The sequence below is a fragment of the Apus apus genome, chromosome 3 (assembly GCF_020740795.1).
Source record: "Apus apus isolate bApuApu2 chromosome 3, bApuApu2.pri.cur, whole genome shotgun sequence".
Taxonomy (NCBI): Eukaryota; Metazoa; Chordata; class Aves; order Apodiformes; family Apodidae; genus Apus; species Apus apus.
The window spans coordinates 47,296,788-47,313,506 of record NC_067284.1 but is presented as its reverse complement, the minus strand read 5'-3'; the positions used below and the strand labels follow the sequence as shown (position 1 = coordinate 47,313,506).

General features: G+C 36.0%; 1 protein-coding gene across 7 annotated transcripts in view; it reads left to right on the top strand.

Annotated features, from left to right (window-relative positions):
- Positions 1-16,719, top strand: part of USP34 (ubiquitin specific peptidase 34) — a 135,401-nt gene that overhangs the window by 43,268 nt on the left and 75,414 nt on the right. For all 7 annotated transcript variants that reach the window (XM_051614582.1, XM_051614583.1, XM_051614581.1 and 4 more), the window contains 4 exons: positions 4,296-4,357; positions 14,039-14,120; positions 14,208-14,300; positions 16,430-16,555. In XM_051614582.1, coding sequence (XP_051470542.1) covers positions 4,296-4,357; positions 14,039-14,120; positions 14,208-14,300; positions 16,430-16,555 — 363 coding nt within the window. The remainder of the gene's footprint in view (positions 1-4,295; positions 4,358-14,038; positions 14,121-14,207; positions 14,301-16,429; positions 16,556-16,719) is intronic.

Sequence of the window (16,719 nt, the reverse complement as noted above, 5' to 3'; positions counted from 1 at the left end):
TGTCATATTTGCCTTCATGCACAAAATGGTGAATGGGAGCAAACAATACTAGAATTAACAAACTGATTGCATAGCTGATTATAGAAAATCACTCAGTGGCTGTCTTGATCACTGTCAGTAAACACAAGTTTACATAAATTTGATTTTGATTCTTACCTAAAGTACCTAAAATTGTTTTAGTAAATGGAAACTTAAACTAACCTTTAAATATTTCCAGTCAGATTATTGCAGTTTTTTAACCAAAATAAATAATTAATTAACCTATATACGTGACTTACTAAATTAAAAAACAACAACCAAAGCAAAAACATTTGTGGACTACATCCACTCTATTAATCAAATGCTGTTCTAAAGGTAACTTCATTTCTTGAACGTGAATGCGTTGTCCATTCGCTTTTGCATTTGTATGAATTCAAACATAGTGGAGTTCATCCAGTGGAGATGCTAAAGCAAGATGCAGAGGAGGTTAACTTTTGGAAGGAATAGTGACAGCAGGTATTCATTGCTGTAAATATGATTTATATACATATATGTTTCATGAATGCAACGTATAATATGCTAAAAACCTGAATTCTAATCTGTCATAATTAATTAGCATAAAGTGAGTGTTCAGGGTTCATTTTGTGTAACAAGAAAACTTCAAGGAATTGGTAAAGTCCTAGGTGATAACAGAACTTTTTTTTTTTTGTTGGATTTTTCATCACCATGTGCTTTATTATTTATGCAATTATAATTACCTAATAGTATCTGGCAAATACATATTAAAATGTGGCCATTAATTGGGCATAAAAGTAATATCCTTTTTTTTTTTTTTTACTCAATTTTGGAAAATGTAATTTTCAGTGCCATTTATTTTAAAGTAAATTTCTAGTGTTTGCATAGTTCCAATTGCATTAGATTTTTATTCCTTTAAGTACTTTTCCTTTGCTTTTGTACAGTTGTCCTTCTTCAACTATTAATGCATGTCTTTTTGTGTGTCCTTACCAAAAGAAAGTCTGAAAATAAGAGTGCATCTGTTTATTTTTCAGGCATGTAGTTCATTTAAGGGAGTGTGAAATTGTGCAATTTTAAGCAGTTATAACGTTTTAACCTGTTACGATTCATAAACATGGCTGTAAAAGTGAGATTTTTAATAATAGAGATGTATTTTTAGACTACCAAATAGGTTTTAGCTTGTAAAAAAACCTGAAATATATTTGCTAATAAGTTATTGAGTCTTTTTTAATATAAGCGCTCTCTAAAACTGCCATGGAGCTCTGAGAATTCATTCTTCTTTCTCATTCGCATCATAGGCAATTTGCTTTTCCCTTCTCTTTTTAAAGATCTTATGAAGATATTTTTGAAAGAAGCATCTTTTCATTTTCTTGGTTGACTTTGAGTTTGAAAAACATTTTGTGTTATTTGGTTTTCTATGCCTTGCCTGGAACAATTGAGTATAAAATCTGAACTAAAATTTGCAGAAATGTTGGCTACCTCTTCACTGAAGTTTTCTGTCATCTTTGCAAACAAAGATGTGTTTAGAAAGGTGCAATATAGCTCAGCTAGATATTTTCACACAACTTTCTCTGTTGTGCGTCTACTGATGCACTTCCATGACTTCTTTTTAGAAATTTTTTTTCTGTTCATGCCTTCGATGGCTGGAATTTGTCAAAGTAATTTCATTGTCGCGTTCTTCCTAACCAGCGCAATTTCAGCTGCCTGTTTTGTGTTCAAGACTTCAGAATTATGATACCTGCAACTACGAAATGTTTTCCTTTCCTGGATTTCCATTTGCCAAAACTTGCACATTTAGCCTTGAAACAATTCTTCCTTTCGTTTCACAAATAGTTTTGAGGATTCAAAGAAAAATTGCGGCAAAATCGATGTGCAAAACATTTTTAAGTGTGAACTTTTCAATATATACTTTATTTCAAAGAGAAGTTTATTCCAAAAATTCATATGGGAAGTTGACTCAGGAGCAGATTCTCATTTCAACTCTCAAGATCAAGACTAGAATAAATTTGGTCAGATAATTTCTATGGCTTGCTCTATTGTTCCTTTTGCAAGATATATTACTTTTGCTATCATAGTGGAGACAGAAATCTTTGACCAAAAATATCAGTGAATCTGAACAGATGAGTAACGTGGAGGTGTTGATTTTTTTTCCTGTCTGACAGCTAACATGACCATTCCTAAAATTAAACCTTCCAAGTTTCACGGAACCTTCTGAGACTCACAGAATACATTCTGTTATGGCATACAGGGATTATATTTGCTTGCCACCAAAAACAGACTTTCCTCCCTTGAGGAGTAGCATATACATGATGTGTCATATTGTCTGCCTAAGTTCTTATTTACAAAACAGGGTTGAAGACAGACACATGAAAGTTAATTTTAGCAAAGTGGAAACTTGAGTGGTTGAATATGAAGTTGGAAATAGAGACAGAAAAGAACAGCAAAATGTAAACCAGGATATACCTGAAGCTTTGTTTTTACTGTTATCTTTTTTCTCTTTTATTTCATCTCCCAGTCATTTCTTGAGGTGGTTCAGCTCCAAAATACCCTCTTCATTCTCTGTTATTCCTTAACAAACAGGATTCTCTCTTTTCCTGTCTTTCCAGTTACAGATGAACTTAAAAATGTGAAAAAGAATGCTGAAAACTGATTTGGCCATCTTTCTTCTTTCAGTTGCTCACTCCTTTTTTGTTTGGTTCTATGCATTAATGAAAAATGCAAGTGCGATACTCTTAAGATTTTCCTGAACGAGTTCAGTGCAAAACTTGAACAGTACATATTTATTCTTCTTGAATTGGTTTCTGGTACAGAAGGTTTAATTACTTTTGATGCCTGGGTCTTGAGACAAGACTAGCTAGGTAAATGCCTTTTTATTCTCAGCTTTCTTTGCTGAAGATTAAAAAAATATAAAAGTATTTATTCCCTCTGGCATTTCATGGTAACAAAACATGGTAAAGTAAAAAAAAGTGGTGAGTGAGAACAAGGTGGTGCAACGCTATCCCATGTGTACTTTGAGCTCTGCTTGTCGTGTCAGAATTCTAAGGCTTTGGTTGAAATTACTGGAATTTTCAAACAATCTTTACTATATGAAAAATAACACCTTTTGTCAGAATTCCTTTGGATGAGGATTTTTTAGGGGAAATTTGGATCAACATGTGACCATGGATTTAAAATTGACAACGGTAATACTCTTTCACCCATTGTTTCCTTTCAAAACAGTTTTAGTTGGGGGGTAGGTCTTCAGAAAAACCACTGAACTTTCATTTTGTTATTTGACCCACTTCTAATTGGTCATAAAATTTTTTTCATTAAGATATGTCACATTTTTCCACTCCCAAGTATGTTTAGTTTGAAAGTGTCTATTAATAACTTACCTATTAATAATTGTGTAATCAGGCTCACTGATTTTAATATATATGTTAAATTTTGTTTCTTCAGAAACATTTTTTCCCATTAAAAGGGTTGCAGTTAGACACAAATGAATGTTTGTGCAAAGCCTGCAGGAGAGTAGCTGTCACCTGAACTACAGAGTGCATGTACCAGGCTTGTTTCAAGAAAGAAAAGAGTACATTTTTTTATAAAGTTATGCAACAAGTTTAATTTGAATTTCAAAAATTCACATGACTGTGGCTTTAATTTTTTGAAAACAAGGTGGCAAATAAGTTTTACTATATGATTTTAAATATTTTTGAAAGTCTTACATACATGTAAAGAATTGGATACAGAGCCATCTCTGTATCTGGAAATTTGATGCTGGTGGAAAAGAGATGCATGCATTTAACAGGCTTGTGTTGTTTTTTTTCTTTGATGTCTTGAATTTATCAGTTCAGATACCTTCAAAAGCTTCATTTAATATGAAAATATGTAATTTCACTCTCCAATTTTGTAGGCTTTCCACAGCAATAGTGTGACAAAACAAATCTTTGTTGTTGTAGTAAGTGTTACAATAATGGGCAAACTCATCCGAAAACATCAGTTTCTGGAGTATGTGTTTCATTTCTCATGAAAACGCATGTGCGAAGTGACTGCTACACAACTTGGTTTGACATCTGGAGTGGCTGAAGTTTCATAACGTCATTTAATTGCTTTAGTGAAAGGAAGGTTGATTTTAAAAGGAAATTGATCCCTCTTGCCTACTAGAATGCCTGTTGTGGAAATTTTTGTCAAAGCTATTTATTTAAAAACATTGAAAGTACTAGAAAAAATTGTTTACTGTCACTAATGGCATTTTTAAATGTAAGAAAAGTACCTAAAAAAATCTAGATAAATTTTAATTTTTTTCTTCCTTTTTCTAACTGTAGAACCAACTTCATACCTTCAATGATGTGTGTAATAATGAGTCATTAGTTTCAGACACAGAAACGTAAGTAGGAACATTATTATGAATATTTTTAAGTGCACTATATGATTGCCGTCCTTCTATATGGTTGTTATGCATTATACACAGTGGGGTGCAGTGATAATCTGAGGCATTTATTAGAAATATTCTAATTAAGGGTTTAATAAATGGTTTTAATTTGTAAATTTAAATATATCTCTAAATGAGTCAAAGTAACCTTTAGAAAAATGTAGATACCGAAATAATACATACTTATAATGAGCCATTATCTTCATTGTAGTGTATAAATAAGAACCGTCTAATTAATATCCAAGTAGTATTTTTGCTGACTCTTTAATTTCTTCTTATTATTCAGTTAACTAAGACCTGTCTTGCCATCACTGGCACCCAGCCTTGTTATTAGTTTTCCACTGAGTATGCGAGATGAAGCTATTGGAACAATTTATTGTTTTTCTTTAAAATCCTTAATTGTATAATTCAGGTGTGTTTAAGAGTTCTCAAGGAGACTCCCATAAGTCTATGTGAAGGTTCGTGCGTGGGATTGTATTCCAGTGTGGAAATATGTCAATTTTCCTAAACTTAATGTTAGATCTGTCTAGAATATAGTCAAAGGTATGCCCTTAGGTAGCTGAAATAAGTGTTATTTTGAAATAATAGGCAAACTGTGTAAAATCTAGCATTTTGCTTGTGATACACTCTTTAAATTCATCTTAGGGAGTGATACACTCTTTAGATTTATCTTGGGGGTCATATCCATGTGTGTATCTGTCTCACTACAGGCACACTCCGTTATCTTTTGCTCATGAATGAGAAGTCTGTTACAGCAGCAGTTGGCTTGTTTATTTATCTGGGCTGTTTTATTATAGATGGTTTTATTTTGACACTTGCTTGTTAAGCATATCAAGACCACAATACTGTACATTTCATGTAAATAACAACTTGAATATTTGAAGAGAAATTTTATGGTAATACGTTGATGTTTTAAAAGGTCAGATCAGAGTCCTGGGCAGTTTCGCTTCCATAAAGATACGAAAATACCTTGAGAATACAGAACAAATAACCACTAGTGATAAACTTTTTTTCTCCGTTGTCAATTATGACACAAGTTTCTTACTATGATCTGATGAAACCTGAATGTAATTTCATTAAGCTCATGTAGATTTCAAAAAAATTGCATTAGTGTAATAAATAAAATCACAGAGTTATTACTTCAGTGTGATAGAATATTAACATAACATATACATATCTATATTATGTATATTTTGTGCTGTGGGACAGGTGGTGTTTTTTTTCCCAAGCCTCTAGTTTTGTAGTATTAGAAGTAAATTGGACAGGGGCATAACACATTGAGTATGTGTAGTGACTTGGTTGGCTGGGGTGTTTTCAGTGTTGTACTGTCTGTGATGTACTGTTACACTGGGGCTGCTAAACCTCAATTTTATCCATTTCTTCTCTTCTTTTCTTCATGATGAAAACCTGAAACTGAGATGATTCTTGGTTAGTTTATCTTCTGAAGCACATTGTGAATGAAATAGTTTTTCACTAGTAATAACTAATTAAGGAACATTACCAAGAAGCTTTCTGCCTGTTAAACAAAATAAAAAGGTGTTTTGATTTTCTTTGTCAGAGGTAAAAAAGGAAAATTATTGACAGGGGCAAAGGAGAGCGATGCTTAAATTTCCCTGCAGAAGAGCAGATGTACTATGCAAGAACATCAGAGTTATTCTAAAGCTGAAGGAAATTGTCAAATTCTCTTTTGGGATATTACTTTCTTGGCAAGGGCATCTGTAAACAGCCTGTCATTTGAAAGGAATGCAGCATGAACAGAAGACCTTCTTTTCCACTTTTGTAATATGTGATTTATTTTTTTTTCCTTCAAATCTGTATTTCAGTCATTCTAGTGTTTTTCCTGAAATGTTGAGTAGAAATCAGTATAAAGTGCTGCTGCTCATCTTCAGATACCTTTTGAAATCACAGATTTCTTCCAGCCAAATAATTACAAAAGGCTGGTGCAGAAGAGTGGGGAAAATGTCTCAGTTCCACAGTTTGTTCAGTAGAAACCTTCCCTCTCATTTGAGACTCTGTTCAAGAGAAGTTTTTGGATGAGAAGGCACTTATGGAGTTGGCAGCAATTGAACTAATATCAAAAGGAAAGCTTTTCATTCCTGTTTTCTTTTCTTAGTGGAGAAGAAAGTGCAAGATTTATTTTGTACCTTTGTAGCTTCTACAGATTTATCAAAGGAAGATGTTTTGCATTATGTCTGGTCATCCCCATTATGTGTTGTGACTTTTCCAGATGCGTTTGGAACTGTCAACCTTTGGGATTTCTCCTTCTGTATCTTGATAAGGTGGGTTTGCGGGAGGTATCTTTATTTTTTAAAGAGCTATTGGTTAGTCCCAGCTCTTTCCTTTTGTTTGGAAGTATCATCAGGATTTTTTAGCAAATATTTTAGAACCGTAGCTTCCCATCTTTATCTGCATGGTTGCAAATTTTTCCATGGTTAAAGAATCTTCTGTCTAGGAAAACACTGCATTTCACAACTTGTGCTTGAAAGCAGCCGAAAACTAAGAGAAATCTGTTTTCTAGCTGTAGATATTTGTATGTCTTTTTAGATTTGATTTACTTGATTGTCTTCACTAGGGTTGAGGGTTTGTGGTGACAGTACACATATTGTTCAGATATGTGCAATGTCTCACTGACCCAACTTCACAATGTCCCTCAGAGATACACTTTTAATTTAGCTATTCCTGGCTCTTAAGATCAAATTCTTTGCACTCAGAGGTACTGGAGTGTATGAAATCTACTGAAGCTAAAAATAATGAGACTCAAAACCAGGAGAGTCTTCAAGTCTTTGAATAGTGATTTCTAAAATTATTTTGCTGATGTTGGTTAGTGAGTAATGCCTTTCAGAGAGGGAAAGATTTTTTTGTGCTGTTTGGACCACAAGAGGAAAAAAAAAACTTTTTTCTTAATGAGTACACCAGCAGCTTGTGAAAATAACATGTGTAGAGGGAGATTTTGTTTTGCTCTTCACTTGGCAGGCAGCCAAGAATTTGAGTTTCAGAATTCAGGTTGATGCTGAGACTCTTTACTGCCTCGTTTAAAAACCCTCACTTACAGAGCTTCCTCCAGAGTAATTTCAGGTGTCCAAAATTCTTTTCACTTGTGAACAGAAATATCTGGGCTAGATCTTCTCCTTTCTTTTCCCTCTCTTTCCTTATTTATTGAGATATTAAACTGAAGATTTGTATTGCTTTTTCCCTTTACTGACGTTCTCTTAGGTCGTGTTAACTCTTTGCTTTCTCAATTTTCATCTAAGCTCACCAACTGAATTTATGGCAGCATCATTTAAACACCTCTTCCCCTTTCTCTATTCCACATTCCAGGGATCTTTTCAGATTATTTTCTGAAAATAATATTAGTAAAGTTTTTCACTCAGCTCACTAATGTTTCTTCAAGCAGCATACATGGTAGTTTAATAAATATTCACTATTATGTCAGAATGGTGTTTTTGGAGCATTAAATAAGAAAATAAGTGTGCTTGAAACCATCGTGTGTTTGGATAGTGTGTTGGGAAGCCAACTACTAATATTCTCTTTGCATTTCTGATCCTAAATAGTTGAGCTCAGTGTTTTACATCCATTGTGACGTTGTAGAGGCTGTTTTAGTGATTTTGTTAAGAAATGTTAGTCTTCATCTTTTGCAGCCTGCTCATTATTTTTCTACATTTTTTCTTTTAAGTTTTTACATTATATTTTTCAGTGATGTTGCTGATTTGTGGTTGTTTTTCATCCGCACTAAGCTGGTGTGTTTTTGTAACTGCGTAGTGAATTGCGTTGGGAATTGAGTGGTTTGATGAATAAGGTTTTCTTTGGTGGGGTTGTTTTGCTGTGGGATTTGTTCCTGGATCTGGGTCATTATGTTGCTACCAGGTATTGTACACAGCCTTAGATTAAAATGTTTCTAGGACTTTAATCCAGTCCTCTTCTAGAGAGGCATTCTTTAGCCTACTAGGGAAATGTATAGACTGTGGTTTTCTTCCACATAGTTTTATTTATAATAATGAGCAAAATTCTAGTACTCACCTTTTATAAGTACAGTTCACAAACATCAAGTTTATCAGAAACTGCATAGCTTCTACTCTTCCCTGCAGTCTTACGGAATGCTTGAGGAAACTAATGTAAAAAGCTCTTGAATTTCAATTCTGGGAAGTAAACCAGTTATTTTTGACAGACATGAATTGTCAATTAATTTAAATTAGAAGTCTAGGGGGAAATTGATTAAGTCTAGAGATCATGGAGGCCAATATGTTGTGTAGATTTCCAGTATGAAAAATATTTAAAGACAACTAAACTAGAATAGCTACTGCCTTTAATTTTTAATTCTCTTCTCCCTCACCCACACGTTTGTAAGGGAGTATCGTGTTCTTTAAATGACTTTTCCTCTTCCTATCCCGATTACTAAATCCATGAAAAGTAGCTAATTTGTGTTATTACTAAGATGAACTTTCTCACTACTAAGGTCTGTATGACTTAGATACTAATTTCTAAAACTGTTCTTTGTACTACTGCTTTTGTGTTAGAGGAAAAAGCATATTTATGATTTGGTCATAATACAATGCATGCTTTTCTCTCTCACTGTTTCCTTCAGTATGAAGGAGGAAAATTTGAGCGTATTTTTCTGAAAATTGAGTTCTTGCTAAGTTGCCTGAATTGTAGTGATACTGTATATAGTATATAGTCTCTCCAGATCCTTCTCTTCTCCAGGCTCAACAGCCCCAACTCTCTCAGCCTGTTTTAATAGTAGAGGTGCTCCAGCCCTGTGGTTGTCTTTGTGGCCCTCTGGACCCTCTCCAACAGCTCCATGTCTTTCCTGTGATACGGGCTCCAGACCTGTAGCAGTAATCTAGGTGGGGGTCTCACAAGAGCAGAGTAGAAGAATCATGTCCCTGGCCCTGTTGGCCTTATTTCCTTTGATGCAGCTCAGGATAAGGTTGGCCCTCTGGGCTGCGAGCGCACACTGGCGGCTCATGTCGAGCTTCTCATCTACTGCCACCACAAATCCAGGTAGATGATGTCGGTTGCTCGTCCGCTATCCACTATCTCTGTAGCCTTGTCACAGAAGGCCACCAAATTGGTCAGGCATGACTTGCCCTTAGTGAAGCCATGTTGGCTGTCACCAGTCACCTCCCTATTTTCCACGTGCCTTAGCAGAGTTTCCAGGAGCTTCTGTTCTGTGATCTTGCTGGGCACAGAGGTGAGACTGACTGTCCTGTAGTTCCCCGGGTCTTCCTTTTTCCCCTTTTTAAAAATAGGGGCTTTGTTACCTTTTTTCCCGTCGGCAGGAACCTCACCAAACGAGCATGACCTCTCAAATACAATGGACAGAGGCTGAGCAACTGCATTTGCCAGCTCACTCAGGACCTGTGGATGGGACCCCATCAGGTCCCATAGACTTCTACACCTTGAGGCTCTTTAGATGGTCACAAACCCTTCTTCTCCTACAGAGGGGAGTGCTTTGTTCTCCCAGTCCCTGCTTGCACCTTCTGTCGCCTTTGTGATGATGCTGTAGCACTTGCCAGAGAAGACTGATGCAAAGAAGTCATTGAGGACCTCAGCCTTCTCAATATCCTCTGTAGCTAGGTCTCTTGTTTCCATAAGGAGAGGGCCTACGTTTTCCTTGGTTGTCCTTTTATCCCCAACATACTTGTAGAAGCTTTTCTTATTGCTGTTTACATCCCTGGCGAGATTTAGTTTGATCTGGGATTTTGCTTTCCTTACCTGATCCCCAGCTGCTTGGACAACCTCTCTGTAATCCTCCCAGGGCATCTGCCCTAACTTCCATCCTCTGTGTTTCCTTCTTAAGTTTGAGTTTTTCTATGAGCTGCTTGCTCATCCATGCTGGCCTCTTGGAGTTTTTACCTGACTTTCTCTTAGTTGGGATGCACCGCTCTTGGCCTGGAGAAGGTTTTCCAGCTTTCATGGGCTCCTCTACCCTCCAGGATGTTATCCCATGATACTAGCTCAAGCAGATCCCTGAAGAGGCTGAAATCTGCCCTCCTGAAGTCAAGGGTAGTAAGCTTAACTGTGAGCCCTCCTTGCTGCCCTAAGGATCTTGAACTCCATCATTTCATGGTCACTACAACCAAGGCTGCCCTTGAGCTTAGCATCCCTCACCAGCCCTTCCTTGCTGCTGAGAACAAGGTCCAGTGTAGCACCTCTCCTTGTTGGTTCCTTGATTACTTGGAATAGGAAGTCAGGTCATCAACACGCTCTAGGAACCTCCTGAATTGTTTGTGCTTTGCAGAGTTGTTCCTCCAACAGATACCAGGGTGGTTGAACTCACCCATGAATACCATGGCTTGTGAACGAGAGGCTGCTCCTATCTGTCTGCATCTATACTGTCCTCCTGGTCAGCCAACCTGCAGGAGACCCCCACTATAATGTCACCTGTGCCTACCTTCCCCTTAATCTTAACCCATAAGCTCTCAGTTGGCTCCTCATCTGTTCCCTGGGAGAGCTCCATGCACTCCTCCAGCTGGTTTTTGATATAGAGGGCAACACCCCCACCTTGTCTTCCTTGTCTCTCCTTCCTAAAGAGTTCATGACCCTCCATTCTGACGCTCCAGTTGTAGGAGCCATCCCACCAGGTCTTTGTCATGCCAATAAGATCATAGTCCTGCAGGCACACACACTCCTGCTGTTTATTCTCCATGCTGCATGCATTTGCATAGAGGCATTTAAACTGGACCTTCAGTGAAGATAACTGACTAGCTGAAGGGGCTGGGATTTCATTATGCCACACTCCAGGTGCTCCCCTGCTGAGCTGCACCCCTTCTGTAGCCTCTGGGCATCTATTACTGATGCCAGCATCACATTGAAATTGATAAAGAATCATTAATTTACACTAGAAATTTGCTTTCTTTGGTGACTCCTTAAATCTGCTATCATAAATATATTTCATAGTGTATTAGAGAACAAAATACTTTGCTCTTGTAATAACTTCATCATTTAAAAAGACAGTGTATTTAATGATTGGTGTGCCTTCGGCAAAACTTTCTGGGAGGAAGAATTCTCTCTGGGAAACACAAAGGCTTCATTCTGCCTTTCACAAGGCAGGTTTTTGGTCACCCTCAACAAATTCATATCAAATGAATGTTTACCTTCAGAAATCTGAGATGTCATTTTATCACAGTTGAGCTCACCAGTAGGATAAAGAGTTTTTACCACTGAGAATACATGTATTAAAAAAGGCAGTTATTGAAAAGAATAATCCATTATTTCTCAGAAGAAAAATGTTGCAGACTAGAGAGAGAGAGCTGCCATACTTAGTGAATCCAATGTGAAGGAAGTCACACTGCAAGAGAGTTTTTGTTCTTTTGGAGTAGCTAAAATGCAACATATGACTCTGGATACAATGTCTAATGGACATTGTGCCACTAGCAGAGGTATTTGGTTTAAAGAGACTCACTGAACAGTGTGTTCTTTCATATTTACATTGTATAGTGAGTCTAACAGTGTCTATCTGGGATTCATTCTGAAATCTGAAGGTTTAAAAATTCAGATGGAAGAAAAAAATTAAGTGGTCTGGGAACAAAATTACCTCCATTTACTTATGACTCAGGTGTTAAAGCTTTTGCCTTTTATGGGGGACCATATGCAATGTTGGGTTTTGGTTTTGTTTTTTTTTTTTGGTCATATTTCATAACCAGAAGTGCATCCAATCAGGTCTCCTGTATATTAACTCATGTGACCAGATCTGTCTACCTTTTATATGTGTAAAATGCAAACTATGAGGCTTTCTGCTTGTATTTTGGTCATGTAGCAGGAGCACTTCTGCCCACACCATGGGGAAGCAATGTAAAGCCCTAAGAAGGAGCTGTGGATGAATAGGCCATAAGTTTGAGTAGCTTTTTTGCAGGCTGCATTCAGTTTTCTGATTGTGGGTTGGGCACATGTGATTAATCTGTAATATCAAGTCTACCAGCTGTCTGACAAAATGAAAAATAACAGAGCTATAGTCTCTTGAGCTATATGGCCAATGCTGCTTTGGTCACCTGTGCTTGTCAGCATGGAGGCAGCTGAATAAGAGCATTTTTTAGAGCCATGTTTGTTACTAAAGGGAGACTGGTAGCATCTATTCAAATGAATAATAAGTTCCTTTAGCTATAAAATCTGCAATATGACAACTTGCATGGGAAAAGATCTTAATTCAAGTTTTGTTAGACAGAAATCCAAGCCCTGAATGAGTCTGTAATGTTTGGTTGGGGGTGGTGGTTGGCTTTTGGTTATGGTTTGAAATGATGCTATGGCAATTTAAGTAGATTGTGATTTTATGAAACAGATATGGCTTATCTTTTTCATCCCTCTTTGAACACATACCCTGTCAAACAGACTTTACAGTATGAGAACTAATTCATTATAAGTCATAAATGATACCATTGGTAAATTGTTGTACCTTGTAAGCCAGTTACTCTTTAAATGTTAGGGGACATTATCTTTTTGAAACAATATAAGCATATTTGATTCACCATGTCCTGGAATTGGAGTAGGAGAGGACAGTATGAGAATGGTGTGTGTTGAGTAATAGGAGTTATGCCAAGTTCATCCATAGGGATCAGGCAATTCAAAACGGTTGAAGACCTGGCAACATGCCCTGGAAAAGTGAATCTTGTTTAGAAAACCTACAAAGGCAGTATCTTTTTACCTAAAGAATATTGTTTTCTTATTGCAGATGATAAAGATTGGCAATCCTGGAATTTTAATAGTAATCATAAATATGGCATTGATAGCAGTGGTAAAAATAATTCTTCCTGTAGTCCTCTAAGACACCCCCTTCCTCCTATCCTCTACTCCTTGTGAAACAGAGTGCTTTTATTCCAGGGCTGTTTAAAGGCTGTGCTTTAATACTGTGATGTCCTCTAATTGGTTCTGGTGCCAAAATCTGGACAAACATTTGCTTGAAAGGAAGGAATAAAAAAGAGCTTATGTGCTAGTTTCCAGACAGGGCAGTCCTTTCTGGAAGTTCAGCTTTTGTTTCGAAAAATTCAGTTTCCTTGTCCTCTTCAGTTCAAACGTTTGCTTATGCATTGGCAGTAGATGAAGTTTCCTATTGTTATGGATGATGCAAACTGAGAATTTTGAAGTATCTGTATGCTACATGTGTGTGAGTATGACCATGTAAAACATAGGTTTCTAAAGCTATATGTGTTGCTGTTTTTACAAGAGAACCTAAAAATACTTGTGTGGTTTTCTTTAAAAAAATAATTTATGTCACTCCCACCTTTAGCTACGTTTGTGAACTCAGTAGTTCTGGAATTTCATTATAGACTTGAGTTAAATAGCAGTGATTATCAAAATCTTACCTGTGAGGTCTTTGAAAGTGGTCTGCAGGTGGTCTGGTGAGCTCTATTAACTAATGAAATTGGTAGGGTTGTTGGTTACGTGTTTGCAAATGATCTAGAACGGCAAGTGGGAAATGTTGATATTTGGCTTTAAGCTTCTAGCTAAAGAAAAAAATACAGACATAACGTGTTTCCTACCTGAATGAATGAATGTTGAGGACACTATGTTAAAAAAATTTGTTGTATGCTTACTACAACTACAAACTGAAAATTGAAAGATGTGCTGTGCTAGGGAAGAACGCAGTGTATATGTTACCAGCAGATAATTTTACATGTGTTTCCACTCTTATTTCATCTCTAGGTCAATTGCAAAAGAACTTGCCGACTGGCTTATCAGCAACAATGTAGTTGAGCACATTTTTGGACCAAATTTACATATTGAGGTTTGTATAAAATTCTTTTTAGCATAAACAGTGTGGAGTAACTTCTTGTTCTAACAAAACTTTCCTCAATATGTTCTCACTTTGCAGATCATCAAACAGTGCCAAGTGATTCTGAATTTTCTTGCAGCTGAAGGGAGACTTAGTACGCAGCATATAGACTGTATTTGGGCTGCTGCACAGGTATGTATAATTTTTTAAGTAACTGCAGGATAAAAAAAAAAGGCAAAACAGAAAATGGCAAGCTGATTTTCTTTTATATTTGTAAAGCTGAGTTTATTTTTTCTTGTCTGTCTGAGTGTTTTGCTGAACAAAGTGTTAATAGGTAACTGCCACAATGACTGTTTTTTCATTATGTGCAAGAATTCGCCTAGGCTTCTTTTATATAAGAAAAAATATGAAGTTGTATAGTGAAGACATAGTGTTTTCACCATGAACAGGGAGGTTTGTAGGGTAGATCTAATATTTTTACTGTTGTGTTAAATTGCCTTGCTCCTATATATTGTAGCTTCCATTTCTGTTACTCCTGGTGGGAACAATCAGGGGAAAATTGTGGCAGTGAAGTTTAGAGCTGTGCTACAGTTCTGGTTTTAAAAACTATAGAAAGCAATGTGATTTGTTTTTTTGCTTGGTAAACCTAGAAACTCTGATAGGCTTTTTTCCTTCAGAAAGATACGTTTGCTGCTTCTAATGGATTGCTGTGCTTTTCATTTTAAGTTGTGAAATGTTTTATTTAGGGGTTTTTAATGCATTAGATGTTTTGATTTCCTGTTGTGGAAACTCTTTTGCCATGGTTTATTTCTGCCTTTATTATTTAAAACAAAACACGTGAAACAAACAAAAAAACCCTACTCAACAAATAAAACCCTCTCAAGGTTTCATCATAATTTTTCTGAAAAATACACTCAAAATGAAGACCAGAAAAATAAAATTTGTATTGTTGAACAGGTATAGAGGACCTACTTTTATGCAAGTTAGAATTTGTAGGGGTTCTTGATAATGTGTTCAGTATTTCTCTGTAGCTTGTTTCAATCAGATACTGCTGTATACACATTCTGAAACCTCTGTAGTCCTTTGTAGTCCTAACATGCAGCTGCTGTGTTAATAACTGCTCATTATAACAGCATTCACTCTAATAGAGTCCAACCATTTTCTGTATCGAAGTAATTAATAATTACTTATTTCACACTTCTAAAGGAGCATTTTACCTTTCTTAATGTTTTCACACATACACTAACTCACACTAGTGTTAGACCTGTGGGTTTTTTCTGTCTTTTATGCTGTTTTACGAACTTTTCTGTCTTTTATGCTAATTCTACTATATTTTTTTACCGTTCACATGTTCATTTGACATACTACTGATATTTTAAAAATATATATTTTGAAATCAGGCTTTAAAGAATATATTTTCCACTTTTTAAACTAACTTTCTGACAAAAACTTAACCTTCCCTGAGTTGAAGAAGTTATCTCAAAATGTTTAAATGCATCCTTGGATACAACCCACATAATCTGATTCCAGTTTGAATCCTGTGAAAGATGGCCTGTTCCCTGTAAACTGCTGACAGGGATTTTTTTTTATGTGCCACGAAGGCAAAATAAAATGAATAAAAAACCTACATATGTGCAGGTGCATATGTGGTAACCAACATTAGGAATGTTTTTTTTCTAGAAGCTTCCTGTAACCATTATTTTATTTTTTTTATATCAGCATTCTTAAAAACATGATTAAACCTTTTGAGTGACTATGAAAAGCAGCATTTTACCTAAGATGAAACATCTAGGAGCACTGTCACTTTGATGTGTAAATGGAGTAGCTAAACACATTGTAAGATTTTTTTTTTTATATCCATTACTGGAAAGACAAAAGAATTGTAAATAATCCTCACACAGTTCACAAAGTTTGTTCTCTCTCAGTCTCAAATTAGCCTGTAATGTCTTTATTTGTATTTACCAGTGCTAGTGGGATAATAACTGGCAATACTATTTCCTTCAGGATTTACCATATACACTAATATTTTAAAAGTTATATTGAAATTAAAATGCAAAATAAACTTCTGGTTCTTCTTTCCAACAAACCTTTTAGAATTGGAACTAAGAAAGATGATGTTATATTTGATTTCACTGAACTTTATATGTTTTACAACATAAAAATTAAGTTTAGTCAAAATTGCAAGTTTGGTGTAGCTTCGAGTTGGACAAGTGCTTCCTGAGAATCTGTGTGAAGATGTTGTTTAACTGTGGGAATTTAATCAATACTTGAGTTTTTTGTACAGTTTATTTTGCTGTTTCTGTTATCTTCTCTGTTTGTAGCTAAAGCATTGCAGTCGTTACATACATGACTTGTTTCCTTCTTTGATCAAAAACTTGGACCCTGTCCCACTTAGACACCTTCTTAACCTCGTCTCAACTCTTCATCCAAGTGCTCACACTGAACAGGTAAAGACAAGGTCAACGGATGCACCGTAACGAGAAAATAAACTGTGGTGGCATATCAGACAAGCATTATTGATTTGTCTTTGTCTTTCTAAAGGAGTGCATGTAGAAGTAATATTCACTAAGGTGTAAGAGAGGAAACTATATGAGTAAAGTTGTCATGTCTC